This window comes from Cordyceps javanica, chromosome 7, assembly GCF_051103115.1.
Source record: "Cordyceps javanica chromosome 7, complete sequence".
In the NCBI taxonomy this organism is placed as follows: domain Eukaryota; kingdom Fungi; phylum Ascomycota; class Sordariomycetes; order Hypocreales; family Cordycipitaceae; genus Cordyceps; species Cordyceps javanica.
Window position 1 is genome coordinate 397291 of NC_139301.1, and position 14172 is coordinate 411462.

Genomic DNA, 14172 nt, shown 5'->3' on the forward strand with positions numbered 1-14172 from the left:
GTGATGGATGACGCAAAAAAAAAAAACGATTCATTTGCATCAATGCACACACACACACGCTCACTCACACACACAATGCAAGACGCCACGTCTGTCATCGATCGTCAGTGTCGGCGACCTGGACCCACTTTACCGAGTACAGATGCGAGATACGCGTGGCTTTTTATTTTATTTTTATTTTTTTTATTTTAATCTTTTTTTTCAAATACGTTTTTCCATTTTCGATGCAGCCCCAAAAACCGCCCCAAAAACCCTCCAATCACCTCGCCACAAATCCCTGTTCTTGCCCATCCCATCACAATGCCTTGTTTGTTTTCTTCCATTTCTACTCGTAAACCTGCTTGATCAAGCCTTGGTCTCTGTCTCTCTGTCTCTGTCTCTCTGTCTCTCCTCCCTGCGAGAAGCGCAAGGCACCTTCTTTTCCCTCCACTTTTCATCGTCACACTGTCCCTCCCCCCCCTCTCACACCTCACACGGCAGACCAAACCTTGTATTCGTATATATCTTGGCAGGAAAAATCCGAAAAAAAAATCAATAAACGAGACGTCATTCCTTTGCCATCTCTGTAATTAGCTGTGGAGACCCTGCGAAAAATACTTACGATTCGGACAGCCTCCCTACAAACCACTTCGGGGTTTTACCCATGTCGCGGCGTCATGTGCCCGAGGCGCACAACTCGACACGTAGAATGAGCACCCAGCCATTTCAGCCATAATAAACAATACCTGGTAGTGGGAAAAAACTCTCCAGCCGCTGCCTAGTTCCGACGTTTTCATCTTCATGTTTCTCCAAGGCGATCTTGATGCGTGCTTACATGACTCATCTCGTTTGCCTAGATATCCAGCCAACGTGCTCAATGGAAATAAAATAGTATCAAAATTTCTAAAAAATTAAGAAAAACAACAGAAAAAGAAAAAGCCGCCTTCTTGCAGACAAATGTATATACTGAATGCTATGTTGGTATCCTTCGTAAAAGCGTTCCGTCAAGCTTCTTCGCCCAATCTTGTATGCATGCTACTCCTGACCCAATGCCGCCGTCTCTTGTCAGATATCAATCTCGTTTCAAAATTTCAAAGTTTTGTTTCATGTCGTCATAAATAGTTGAATAGCTTGCCAGCCCAAGTGAACGCCATAACTTGCCCCAAGTTTCCATTCCTCAACCCGCAAACGCTCCCGCTCTGCCACGGCGACCCGAACCTCCGCCATTCTCGCGACTGCGGCACTCGGTCCCAAAAAGGCTCTCTCCTTGGAAAACTTAGTCCCCGAAATCCATTAGTATCGCATCTCCTCGGGCGTCACTGTCGCGCCGTAAAATCCACCCTCGTGCCCCCCCGACGATGCGCACGCTAGACATACTCCGCCACCGTAGACGCGCGTGTGGCGAGTCCAGCCCTGCCCGTTTTCGTTGACGAGAGAAATGATCTGGCCTTGAACATTCACGTTGCGACGAAGCGTCTCATCATCTTGTCCTCGTACTTGGTCCTGCGTCCCGGGTCCCTGAGCGAAAATCGGACTGCATGCTCGATCAGGGCATGCTGCATCCTGGTTGTCGTAAGGTCTAGGAGCGCCCATAGTGACCGTCTTCATGAAAGACCGAGATTGACGAGTAGGCTGAGGATTTTGCAACGGAATCGACGACGTCGCTGACAGGTAGTCCGGGTTGGGCTGACTGATGAACCCGTCTACATCCTCCTCGCAGGCAAAAATGCTAGTGCTGAGCTCCGGCGGTGTTAGCGGAGGGGCCGGCGGCAGCCTCGTGAGCAAGTGTCTTGGACGGCGCTCTGGTACTGTGCGCGCGACAGGTGAAAACACCGAGCCATCGGCTTCGTAGACACTTCTGAGTTGCTCTGCGGTATCAGAGTTTTCGCGTGAACAAGGCTCCGGACTCATTTTCTCGTCAGATATAGACGGTGCTGGCAGTGTCTGCTCTTGCGTATGCGAGGAGCGGCGCACTCTGGACATGTGTCTCCAAGTAACACAACGCTGCAGGCAGAATCGAACAACCAGCAAGAAGCATAAAATGGCAAGACCGGTTTGCATCCCTCTCTTGGTGGGCTGCTCTGGGTTAAAAAACCACGGCTGGCTGCCTGACGGCTGGCCGTGTAAGTCGTCGCGATTGGTACCAGTCATCGCGAACTGCGCCAAACTATTTCTGGACACTGACGCTATACCGGGGTATGCACAAATGCCTAGCAGAAACCAGCTGCAAGGAACCGCAGGGGTTATGTCGCAGTGATGGCCTGCCTGTAGGCTGTAGTCTAGCACAAAGTACCAGGTTGTGCTGGGCGAAGCAGTTTCGATGGTGGGGTGTCTTGCTGATGTGGCGGATCCGCTGGCTGCGCCGAGAATTGACCAAAGCGTTGTCGAACCAAGGTCTGCTGCTTTTGTTCGCGAAACGGTTCGGGTCTGCGCGAGTTCCAAAACCTCCCGAAGCCGTATAGTCTAATGTTTCGCTCTTTTGTTACCGAGTTCTTCACGGTATATGGTGATCAAACTGTCGTCCTCGTAGCGGTCGCAAGTCGCAGAGCCAGGTCGCTTGTGTATACGCCAGGTTGATGCTATTCCAGTTCGGTCGTTTGCAAAGAGAGGAGTCGATAATTCAAGACAAGGCTCCACGTATGGGGTGCCGGAGGAATATATATCTTGCATGGGACGCTCCAGGGCAGTATGCTTTGGGCGATTTTACAGTAATGGAGCTACATGAATCTTGCAACCAAACCATTCCGCACTTATTGGCATGGCGCGGCGCGCTAACAATAAATTCGAAGCAAAGGCAAAGGGGTTCAGCTGAGCCAGCAACACAAGGTTGGCACTGGTCATGAAGGTGGGGTGGCAGTAACAACTTCCGGTTCTGGAGCCACTGTTCAGCAGCCTGCTGTCTGGAGACACCGGAGGCTAATGCAGACAGAACGAGCAGTTTAGGTTGCTAGCCTGGGGGCAGCGGCGTCTGTCCGTCCTGGCGGCGGGTCAGGCCAGACGTGTGAGTGAGACTCGTGGGTGGGCAGCGCCGGCACAACACCGCTCCCTCTACTCAGTATTCCAGCAATAACGGGCCAGATTATGATTTTTGAGTTGGGCCTGAGCTGTCGCTTGTTGGGACAGAGCTTTCCGCTAGCAGGGTGAGTATGGGACCATATGCAGGAGACATCCCTGTTTTCAGCGGCGGGTGTCGTCGAGGTGGTGCAGGCGTGGCTCTCGCAGCAAATGGGCAGCTGACTCGGATCTCTAGTCTCTTGGGGATCCGGCCGGTCGCGACTCAACGGTGCATGTACTGCCTGGCACAAAGCCTACCATCTCGCTGTTGGGTAGCAACCTTTGGGGCCAGGTTCCGGGATCGCTTCTGTGTCCAGAAGTGCGGTTCCGTACCTGTCCGTGTCTGGCAGTATCCCTGACTGTTGAGTAACCAGGAAAAGCAACAACAACGTGAGGGTCGCCAGTGCTATTGTTCCCAAACCGTTGAAAATTTCCTATGGGTGGCCAGTTCAGCTGAAGTGAACAAGCGGTAGAGCCACCAAGCCTGTACCGGCGTAAGGGGACCACAGCCTAGAGCCCATCGACCAATCACTTTGGGGCAAGTTGCGCAGCCTTGTGGAGCGAGAGATAGATGAGCTTCGCCGTGTGTTCGTTTTTTTTGCGGGCACTGGCGCACTCATACGATGGGTAATCGAAGTCTCTTCAAAGTCATGTCGTCAAGACAAAGGCTGAAGACAGAGGCTGAAGACAAAGGCCGGAGGCAAAGACACGAATGCACGTAGGTTTCCGAACTTGGAAGATACGTTGAGGGCTGCATTGTTTAAGGTACATGCAACCGGAGTTTCAGCCGTTCGTCGGCCGCGATGCGCTATGCAAAGGATATGAGTTTGGCTTTGCGTGCACACCTTAGCCTGATTTGAGTCCGTACCGGCAAGGGCGGATCGGCCGTCCTGCCGCTGTGCGTTTTCTCGCAATCCCGCATATTTGAATTTAAATCGGGCTCCTTGCTCAAACGCTGGGTTCCATTTTAAAACTTGACTGATTGTATGATACTGGCAAGCGAGGGTGATGTTGCGGCAAGTGCTCACTGCCTGCTTTGCAGGTTTGCATTAGCGAGGTGTTATCTAGCCGAGCGGCCTTGTCGCCGTCTTGGCGTCAAGGATGCACCATGCAGTGTGTAGAGGTGACGAGAAGTTGAAAAATTACAGAACTATGCGCTCTGATGAAGCCTTGTCAATGCAGCCACAGCACTATGCGAAGCGGAACTGGGGTTAATCAATGCAGATGCGATCTCCGGAGCCGGAGCAAGAGGGTGTGGCAGCGGCGGCGAGCTTGTGGAAGGCGCAAGACCATGCGCAATGATGCAGTGCACTTGCAGAGGCTCGATGGGCAAGCATACAGACGCAGCTGCAAACCTGCCGATGATCAAGCTGCGAGCCAAAACTTTGCCAGTTAGGTTTGTGCGTGGCGCGACCTGCAGCGAAGACGGTAGCTGAAAATGACGCCGGGTGGAGTTGACCATGCCAGAACAAGTCTTCCAACTGGTCGCTGGGTGCGAGTGCCAAAGTCACGAGTGAGCCGCAAGAATGCAGGCCACATTCTCGGCTCCTTCTTATCAGCTAGGTTCGCCCTTGCTCTTCGCGAAACCTGGGTGGTCTTTTGTGCACCATAGGACGCCCGTCTGTACTTGCATACTGCTGCAACCGGATCGTACCCGTACCGTTTCAGCAGGGCCACGATGTGCTCAGTCTGTCAAAAAAAAATGTCATGGCCGAAATAACTCGGGAGAGGTGACGACCGAGAGACAAGCTGGCGGGATGAAGCCTGTCGAGAGTTATACCTTGTTCGGCACGCGCAGCGCCCTGTTAGCGCACGTTGAGACAACAGAAAGAAGCAAAGGCCTGCGGGAACAAAGAGTTGCTGCACGCACACACCCCAATAGCAGAGATTCGAGACTTGCCATGTGCTCCGGGCCAGCCTCCCGCGGTTGGAGGGTTGGCAGGCAGGCAGGCAACAGGCAGGCGGGCAGGCAAGCTGGCGACGCTGGTTGCCTATTAAAATTGGTGACATGCCGCTGAAACCACTAAAACAGAGCCCATGCACTTTCGTCTCGGTAGGAGCCAGTCCCGCAGATCGCCGACGCCACGCAACCCTGACCAGCTGAGTCCACGACTTTGGCGGGGGAGGAGGAAAATTCGGGCTCGTAGCGCGACCAAGACAAGCAACTGTTTCCGGTCAGAAAATACCAGGAAAAACGGACAGCATCGGCTAATAAGACTGCGGTCCATAATACCTCTATCTCGTAATTAATTAGGAATGGCATAGACAATGAGACGATCCGTCGCCGGTATCCGAACCCGACAGTGGAGGACGCAGAAAATTGAACCTGGCTCGAGCGCCTTCTAGAAGAAGAATAATGGAGGCCGAGGCGAGCGCGGTCCAGTAGCGGTCCCCGGCAGCGTATCGTCAAAGCTTAATTCTGTAACGGCATGTTTGTCAATAAACGATGAAGGTAATTTCCGTAGTAGAGGGTTGCAGAGGTTCGATGCCAGGTGATGATGCGCATTGGCCACTCTTACCACTTGACGATTTTCTTCATTTGCCAGTTGCCAGTTGCCAGTTGCCAGTTGCCAGTTGCCAGTTGCCAGTTGCCAGTTGCCAGTTGCCAGTTGCCAGTTGCCAGTTGCCAGTTGCCAGTTGCCAGTTGCCAGTTGCCTGCTGCCAACAGCGGACAACCAACTCTCACCTTCCAGCCGCCTCTGACATTTAGTCCTTGGACATCACCTCGACAAAACTATGCGCGATCTATAGCATCGTATCACTTCTGGCTTCACTTGGATGACCTCCACATCATCTCATCTCTGCTTCTCTTCTCCCTTCACATGAGTCCGATAATTGCTACGTATCAGCACTATCGATGTGCTGGGACAAAGCTGCTTCACGTTGCTGTTTGCATAGCAATATGTCCATGCTCTTGTCTCACCCACGGCCAAGCTGGTCTCCTGTCCAGTATTGCTGCAATTTGTTGCAGTGGCTGAATCCGCTGATACATTCTGATAGCAGCAAACTGGCGGGTTTCGCTTCAGTCGTTGTTGGCTCGAAACACTACACCCTCAAACTGATGCTACACTATCCGTACCTTGCACCCAACCGCAACGCAATGAACACGGCTAGCCAGAATCTAGCAAGCGGCATTTATCGACCAGAAGATGTCTTGAAGCAGTGCTGGTTGGGTTACAGGAGCGACTGCAACCCCACAGCCAAGTCGATTCTACTCTTCTCTGTCCCTACAATAGGACTTTATAAAGCCCTTTCGTTGTTGAACGGGCCGTCTAATACAACAATGGATGGGATTCTCGTCGCGGGCCGGGTCTGCAGATCCAGGCTTGTCCCGACACTAACCCGCACCTGTCCAAGTCATTGCCTCAGTATCGCAAGCGAAGCAATTTCAAATAATGAAGACGCTAGCAGAAGTACCGTCTGCTACGCCGATCGATAACGGCAGGTATCCAACTGTATCGCTTCCTGGCCGCACAACGAGGTAGAGAGGAACGAGTAGACCGCTTACTGCATACTTCGCACTTACTACTTTGATTCTAGACTTCCCCAGACATCGGCTCTCCTTGCCCAGCTACCCCCATCACGTACGCTATCACCAGAAAGGTATAAGGCGAATGCATGGAGATGGGAACAAGAGGGGAAAAACGCTGGCCTTACGCCTGTTTCGACAAGCTCATTCTATTTCACAACTGCCTAGCGACTTAGAACAAAGGCATCGCTCTCAAAACTGGCCGTTCACTGCCGAGGGGAGCTGTACCAAAGCTGTAATTCCGACTTAGAGCATCTCTGCCCACTCACACTCAATTGTAAGCGTCAATTGAAGGTTCGAAAAAGAAGCAGTACCTGAAGGGTAGCTTCGAAAAGCAGCATTGCTTTCGATTTGACAGCAACCACCGCCTTTAAAAAGACACGGCCTACGATTTCCGGGACGTAGAGTCAAGAGACTCTTCATTGAGTAGCCGCGATAGAGCCATCCTTGACATGGCCAGTCCTGACCGCATCGTCACCACTGCTTCTGCGGCTGTCACTTCGGCTGTCCCTGCGCTTGACGCCGAAGTGCTTGGCATTGGTCCTCTACTTCCTAGCTAGGATGATTTTTATACTGTACTTCCAGTGGTCGACCTCGCCAAGGTAAAATATTGTGACATGCTTTGGCGATGCAAGACGTCATATTTCATCTCCGTGCTGGACACCGGTCTGCTAACCTCAAAGGCATTTATGTACATGGGCAAGTTGCTGCCAGACCCGGCTACCGAGGATGCCGCTCGCATCGACTTTGCCCCCTCCGTATGTTCTTGAGCTTCAGCACCAAATACGCTGTTTGACACCACCATCATTCAGGCCAAGCTGGCTCTCGTGGACGCTGCCTTGCCGTGGCACCTGTCCGCCGATCCCAGGGCCGCCAGGCTGTCCTGCGCGAACGCCGCCCATGCCATTCGTGACGCATCCGCGACGCCACATGTTCTGGGAACCTTTCAGGCATCAAAAGCGACGCCATCGTCTCCATGTAGGACAATGCTGGCGGCGCCATCATCTCCACTGCTGCGCTGGAGCTGCGCTCCGAGTACGCGCCTGAGGCCTTAGGTGGCCACGACCCCAAACGTCATCGCAACCTCGATAAAGACTCCAACGCAGGGATGATTGCCAATGGCATCGTTGCTATTTGCAACGAGTTTTCCGAGCTGAAGGCGCTGGGGACTCGCAGCATCTGTCCCCAATGTAAGGACAAGTTTGAGTGAGCCGGTACGCAGTGCCTTGTGCCTACCGCTGCCGACTGGCTGTTCCAATATTTATTGCGAATCCTATGATACCGACGCCCTACCGACTTTGCACTATGTTCCAACCCTGCTCAATGGCAACCATCTTGGCGGCTGAGGTATCCCCAATGTGCCTAACTTCATATACAGGAGCTCACGGACGATCCGCCTATGCCGGATACTGACGCTCTCATCGACTACTGCTGCGCCCGTGATGCCGGCTCCATCTACTGTTACCACGAATCAAGCGCCAACCACAATACCATCGCCATCGCGGGCGCCGGCCGCGCAATTGACTTCCTGCATTACTACATGAGCGGCGTGGCGCAGCCCCGCGGCTGCCACTGCCGAACGGTCTCGGGCTATTTTGACATTGACGGAAGCAAGTGTACTCCTGACTTCCTCGCCATGACTGCGTACCCTAGGCAACCCTACTAGCCAGGTCTCATTTATCGAGCGATGGGGAGTGTGCACTTTAACACTTCCAGTCCGAACAAGCACCCAGCAATTCTAGTCCTGCAGAATTACCTCACCGTAATTCAGTACCACTGCCATATAGTACTGTATACCATTATGACTCACTTTTCGATGCTATAAATGAAATGCTGTTGTAATGTTCCGTCGCTGGTAGGTCAGGCCGACCATGGATGGGTTCGCGATACCCTGCACAATCCCCCGAGGCCAACATCTTCGACATCTACCAGACTGCCGAAGTGGGATATTCCGAAGACAAGGAGGGGGAGGGGGCGAGTGTGCCCGATACGAACACCTCGCTTAACTCAAATATCTAAGCGTCCCGACCTTCCCCTCCCTCGCGGTGGAACGGGATCGCGTTGACGACAACACGAGTCAGACCATGAAAAATATGAGCAGTCATTTTCAATTTCTTGATTTTACTCTTTGGTTGTAAGAAAGAAAACTTTCATCTCATTCATTAAGTAAGTAGGGCGTATCAACCTAGCACGTCGATCATGGTACTTGGGGTCAACACAACACAAAAAAAACAAAAAAACCGACCACAAAGTCAAGAATCCCATTCCACTGCGCCATTTGGTCACGCCATCCCAATCAAAAGTTTGTTTGTCGTTTGAACGCCGCCAGAGGAAGGAAGAAAAAAAGAAGAAGAATCCGACCAGGGAGATAGAAAAAAGGATACCAAAGTACAAGCTAGAATTGCATATGCTGGTATATAGAAACGTGTAGACGGTAGAAAGGATAGGGAAAGCGCCACAGCCAAGGGAGGCTGTATTGGAGGCTGCCGCTACATGCCCACGGCAATGTCCATGGGCTCAGGTGCCGCTGTCGAGTCGTCTCTGTCTTGTTGGTAGCGCTCCTCCTCCATCAGCTCGATGACGCTGTCAATGTTGTTGTCGAAGCTCTCGCCGTCCTTGGCGTCCAGGCAGCACTTGAGCAGCTTGCGGTATTTTTCAATCTTGTCACCGACGCCCACCATGCTAAGGGCGTCGACGTACTCCGTCTCAGCCATGCGCTGCTCCGCGAGCATGTGGCTGAGCTGGCGGGCCAGGCTGAGGCGCTCCTCGTATGACTCGTTCTGGGCGCCGTCGCCGCCGCCGTCGCCACCGTTGATGCGGTTCAACTCGCCGTCGACGGCCTGCGAAATGTGCAGGCGATTTTGATGGGTGATGAGCGACAGGACCTGGTGCTTGGCGAGGTTGGCCTCGTTCATGACCTTGGTGGCGACGTCGTCGGGTTCGAGCTGCGTTTCCAGCTCAGCGATCTGCTGGTGGGCGGCGTTGAGCTCCGCCTGCGTGTTGCTGAGTATGCGCTGCGCTTCCGTCTCTGCCACGTTCTTCTCAGTCCACTCCTCGTCGTAGCTCTTTGCTAGATCTTGAAACTTTTCCAAGATAAGAGGCGAGATGCGGGATTGCACAGTTGTCGCAGCCGCAGACTGAAATAATTGGGAGATCTTCTTGGCCGGCTTCTCGGCGAATACGTCTTTGAAAGATGCATGCCTTTGCGAGTCAGGAGCATAGGGCGATGATGAGCGCTGTGGCCCACGCTCTTTTTTGGACGCGTTCAGCTCCGCAATGAGGTCCTCGGCTCGGACGCCCTCGTGGTTGGGAATATCGGAGGACGCGTTGCGGCCCAGCAAGGCTCGAATACACTTGCGCGCATTTCTTTGAGTGGCCAGATGGAGTGCGGTGTTGCCGTCGCTATCCTGGACGTCGAGCAGCTGCTGAAAAGCACCCTGTTCCATGGTCTCCTGCAGACGGTTGAGAATGATATCCAGGTAGTAGCGTGAACATGATGGACTAAAAACACGACCATTCTTCATAACAGCAGCATGATGGATCACGGTACATCCAGCATTGTCTCGGGCCTCGACAGTGTCGAGAAGCTCCTTCATGACGGCCGGGAATGTCTGCTTCTCGTAGCAATTGGTGAAGTTAACGGACCGCATGAACGGAGTCTCTCCCCGGATATTTTTGACGGCAATACCGGCGTTGAACTTCTTGAGCTGCCTGACAACGTCAACGTCTCCCATGGCGCAGGCCCAATGAAGGGCGGTATGGTTTTCGGCATCAATTAGCCAGTTGGGCTGAAAGTTGGGCGGAGGATCGGGCTTGACAGCGGGCTGCTCATTCCTCGAGAGTAAGAAATAGTCCAAGAGCTCGTCGCCATACATGGCGTGCTGTTGTTCCGTGAGGTCATTCACGTGTTCTTCCCTCTTGCGCTTTCTGTGACCGGTAGACATGTGCGCCAGGTCGTAGCGATCCTCATCGGCCATGTATGATGCCGAGGCTATGGTCAAGTTATCGGGCGTGTCGTCTTCTGCCATCATGGTATCGTTATTGTCAAAGTCATCACGCATAGGGACAGTACCTAGAACGTCAGCTTGGGCGTACAAAAGGGCTTCTCTGCACTTACTGGCACCCCATTTTGGCAGCGGCGGCTTCACTTTGGGCGCCTTGGGTTTGCTAGTATGCCGAGGAGCGGGAGGTGGGCTTTCGTTGCCGGGAACATATTCGAAGATGGGTCGCAAGCGGTCGTATACGCTGTGTCGCTGAGCGAGAGCATCGCCGCTCTCGAGTGGGATCCATGTTCCTGTTTTTGTGTAAGTGGTGTTTACCGTGTCATCTGTATGGCACTGACCTTGGTATTTGCCGTAACCACCCTGAATTTTCTCGTGCACATCCTTCTGAACATCGCGCTCCAAGATTCTTGTTCGGGCAGGTTTGTCAAAACCAGCGGCTTTTAAAATGTGAGTGGCGTTTATCCAGTCGTCATGTCTCCTTCGCATAACATGCTCCTTGAGATCGAGTCCAAATTGATATTCATAGACGGGGATCTAGTCATGACGTTAGCCATGTTCGTGGACGGCGATGCAAGTCCAACGCATTGACGGCAGACATCAGATGCCAGGAAACGACGCCGGAAAGCAGGCAACAGAGGTTGAACGGTACTTACACCACTGTATGTGGCGCTGTAGATGCCCGGACCAGTGGGAGCTGGCGGCGCAGCCTTGACCATTTTGTCGCTACAACAAAGTTATGGCAGGCAGAATACGGATGCTGATGAGGCGCACGAAGTGAACAATGGGCACCACAGGCGTCAGTGGGAAGCTGCCGGCGTGCAATGGGTGGGATAATTGGCAAAATGGTATCTTGGTTGGGAAATGTTGCCAAAAAAACAAGAGATTGTTCACCCTGCGCCAAATGCTCTTTTAGGTTCGTACTCCAGGGTTTGAAATGGAAGCTTTGCAAATTGCTGGCGACACGTCGTCGACGCGGTTCAGCGAGGGAGAGACGCGCAGCGACGCGAAGCCAGTTTAAGTGGTTCGTGCCTGAGGCGTGGTCTCTGGGGGAGCGCTGCACGTGATGTGACATGCAAGACCTCCTGAAGGGGCGGACCACAGCCAATGGGCCCAACGCCAACGTGAGTGGCTCTTGGGTGGGAAGCTCCCCTGGTATGCAATAGGCCATCATTGATCAAGAGACGAGACAATTCCTGGAAAATCGACAAATTTACTGGCAGCAGGGCCGATTGAACCTCTCTATACTTGGATTGCCACGATTTGAACTCGGCGACAACACGGCCAAAACGAAATACAGCTGTTTGCTGTAAGTGGGTGGTAAAGCTCCCCCAAAAGGCGGGATACGGTCTCGGCTCTCGGTAGCATACCACACCCAGCGGCATACGACACAAAACGACGGCAAGATGACTGAGATACTACACAACGCGCCCATTGTGCTGGACAATGGCTCGGGCACGATACGAGCGGGCTTCGCGGGTGAGGACCTACCAAAGTGCGTGTTCCCTTCATGGGTTGGGCGACCCAAGCACCTGCGCGTGCTAGCAGGCGCACTGGAGGGCGATGTGTTTATTGGGCAAAAGGCAGCGACGGAGCTGCGAGGTCTGCTCAAGATCCATTATCCGCTGGAGCACGGTATCGTGACGGACTGGGACGACATGGAACGGATATGGGAGTACGTGTACGGTGAAGGGCTCAAGACGCTGAGCGAAGAGGTGCGTGGACCGGCGATCAAGGAAGACGGCGGCAGACGGCTAACAGGAAGCAGCACCCCGTGCTTCTCACAGAACCGCCGCTGAACCCGAGAAGCAACCGCGACACGGCGGCGCAGATCCTATTCGAGACGTTCAACGTGCCGGCGCTGCACACGTCGATCCAGGCGGTGCTGTCGCTGTACGCGAGCGGGCGCACGACGGGCATCGTGCTGGACGCGGGCGACGGCGTATCGCACGCGGTGCCGGTGTACGAGGGGTTCGCAATGCCGAGCAGCATTCGCCGTATTGACGTGGCGGGCCGCGACGTTACGGAGTACCTGCAGACGCTGCTGCGCAAGAGCGGCTATGTGTTTCACACGAGCGCGGAGAAGGAGGTTGTGCGGTTAATCAAGGAGACGGTATCGTACGTTGCGGCGGACCCGCGAAAAGAAGAGCGCGAGTGGCTGGGAGTCAAGGCCAACGACTCCAAGTATGCAGAGTACACACTGCCCGACGGGCACAAGCTCAAGGTAAGAGGGCGTGCGCCGGATGCCGGAGAATTGCGAAGAAGACGAAAAGAAAAGCATGGGGGCTGACAAGGGAACAATTCTAGATTGGGGCGGAGCGGTTCCGAGCGCCGGAGATTCTGTTTGACCCCGAGATTATCGGCCTAGAGTACCCCGGCGTGCACCAGATCGTGGTGGACGCCATCAACCGGACGGACCTGGACCTGCGCAAGTCGCTGTACAGCAACATTGTGCTGTCGGGGGGCAGCACGTTAACCAAGGGTTTCGGCGACCGGCTGCTGACGGAGCTGCAGAAACTGGCCGTCAAGGACATGCGGATCAAGATCTTTGCGCCGCCGGAGCGCAAGTACTCGACGTGGATCGGCGGTAGTATTCTGGCTGGGCTGAGCACGTTTCGCAAGGTATGCGACACTGGACAAGGAGGGGGGAACCTCGCCGCTTCTCCCTTGCCACAGTCCCCATTGCACAATTCCCCTCTTTATGGCTCCTTTTCCTTGGACGGACCGTTTACTGACTGCGATGGTAGATGTGGGTGAGCATTGACGACTGGCACGAGAATCCCGACATTATTCACACCAAATTTACGTGAAGAGGAAGCGGAAGTAGGAGGAGGAGCGGAAGGGTCCACGAAAGGCTGTCAAAGTTGCAAAAGTGGGAAAGAAAAAGCAGTCAGTGCATGGTACAGCAGCATGTATTGGACAATGAGGGCATATTCAAATGTACATTTAGAGAGCTTCCGGCGAAAGGAGCCGAGGGCGCGAGGGAGGGAGGGGTCTCTTTTTTATGGCGAAGGAAGATTAATACGATACCCCGAGTTGAACGTGGTGAGAAGAAGTGAATTTTTCTTTCTTGCGTGTGACTTGTTACTAGGTAAGATATATGGGAAGTGATGTTTGTAAATTGTGTGTTGATAAGCCACAGGTACGAACGTATGAGGAGTTGTGCATGGTGAGAGAGTCAAATTCACGGCACGAAAGTGGACATTTTTTTTTTTGGTTGGTTTTTCTTCTGGCCCGAAATGACGCCACTGAGAATTTAATATTATTGACAATTGTAGATGAGTGTTGCTGGTGTGTGTGTGTGTGTGTAAGTATGTGAGATTGCGAAGCTGGTGGTGCGGTTTGCGTGCTTCTGGAGCGTGACTCCACCAGCCTTGCATGGCGCATTGCATGTCCCTGCCGTTGGTGTGGGTTGCAAGTAAGTGTGTGTGTAAATGCAGCAAAGTGAAACTTTTTTGGTTTTCCGAGCCTCCAACGCCATGTGCTGAAATGAACAAAGAAAGATGAAAAAGAAAGATGAAAAGAAACAAAGACTGAAAAAATGACTGGAAGCTGCTGGCATGCCCAACACCATCCGATCGTACAAATCTGCGCCCCGGGAAAAACAGA

At 53.3% G+C, this 14172-nt stretch overlaps 5 protein-coding genes across 5 annotated transcripts; 3 read left to right on the forward strand and 2 right to left on the reverse strand.

Annotated features, from left to right (window-relative positions):
* Window positions 1–1272: 1272 nt before the first annotated feature.
* V2A60_009645 (uncharacterized protein) lies at window positions 1273–1890 on the reverse strand (the record flags this gene model as incomplete). Its single annotated transcript, XM_083260910.1, has 1 exon — window positions 1273–1890. One exon carries the CDS (start codon window positions 1888–1890, stop codon window positions 1273–1275), a length of 618 nt encoding a protein of 205 aa, XP_083117036.1.
* A 5124-nt stretch (window positions 1891–7014) lies between these two features.
* On the forward strand, window positions 7015–7772 carry V2A60_009646 (uncharacterized protein; the record flags this gene model as incomplete). The annotated part of the gene is made up of 5 exons (XM_083260911.1): window positions 7015–7102; window positions 7148–7164; window positions 7246–7320; window positions 7375–7494; window positions 7545–7772. 5 exons carry the CDS (start codon window positions 7015–7017, stop codon window positions 7770–7772), a joined length of 528 nt encoding a protein of 175 aa, XP_083117037.1.
* A 113-nt stretch (window positions 7773–7885) lies between these two features.
* Window positions 7886–8228, forward strand: V2A60_009647 (uncharacterized protein; the record flags this gene model as incomplete). The annotated part of the gene is made up of 2 exons (XM_083260912.1): window positions 7886–7909; window positions 7941–8228. 2 exons carry the CDS (start codon window positions 7886–7888, stop codon window positions 8226–8228), a joined length of 312 nt encoding a protein of 103 aa, XP_083117038.1.
* An 823-nt stretch (window positions 8229–9051) lies between these two features.
* On the reverse strand, window positions 9052–11282 carry V2A60_009648 (MBP1 family protein; the record flags this gene model as incomplete). The annotated part of the gene is made up of 4 exons (XM_083260913.1): window positions 9052–10634; window positions 10680–10856; window positions 10905–11100; window positions 11220–11282. 4 exons carry the CDS (start codon window positions 11280–11282, stop codon window positions 9052–9054), a joined length of 2019 nt encoding a protein of 672 aa, XP_083117039.1.
* A 687-nt stretch (window positions 11283–11969) lies between these two features.
* V2A60_009649 (actin family) lies at window positions 11970–13373 on the forward strand (the record flags this gene model as incomplete). The annotated part of the gene is made up of 4 exons (XM_083260914.1): window positions 11970–12278; window positions 12332–12787; window positions 12871–13185; window positions 13311–13373. The coding sequence occupies 4 exons, from the start codon at window positions 11970–11972 to the stop codon at window positions 13371–13373; spliced, it is 1143 nt and encodes a 380-aa protein (XP_083117040.1).
* Window positions 13374–14172: the final 799 nt, after the last annotated feature.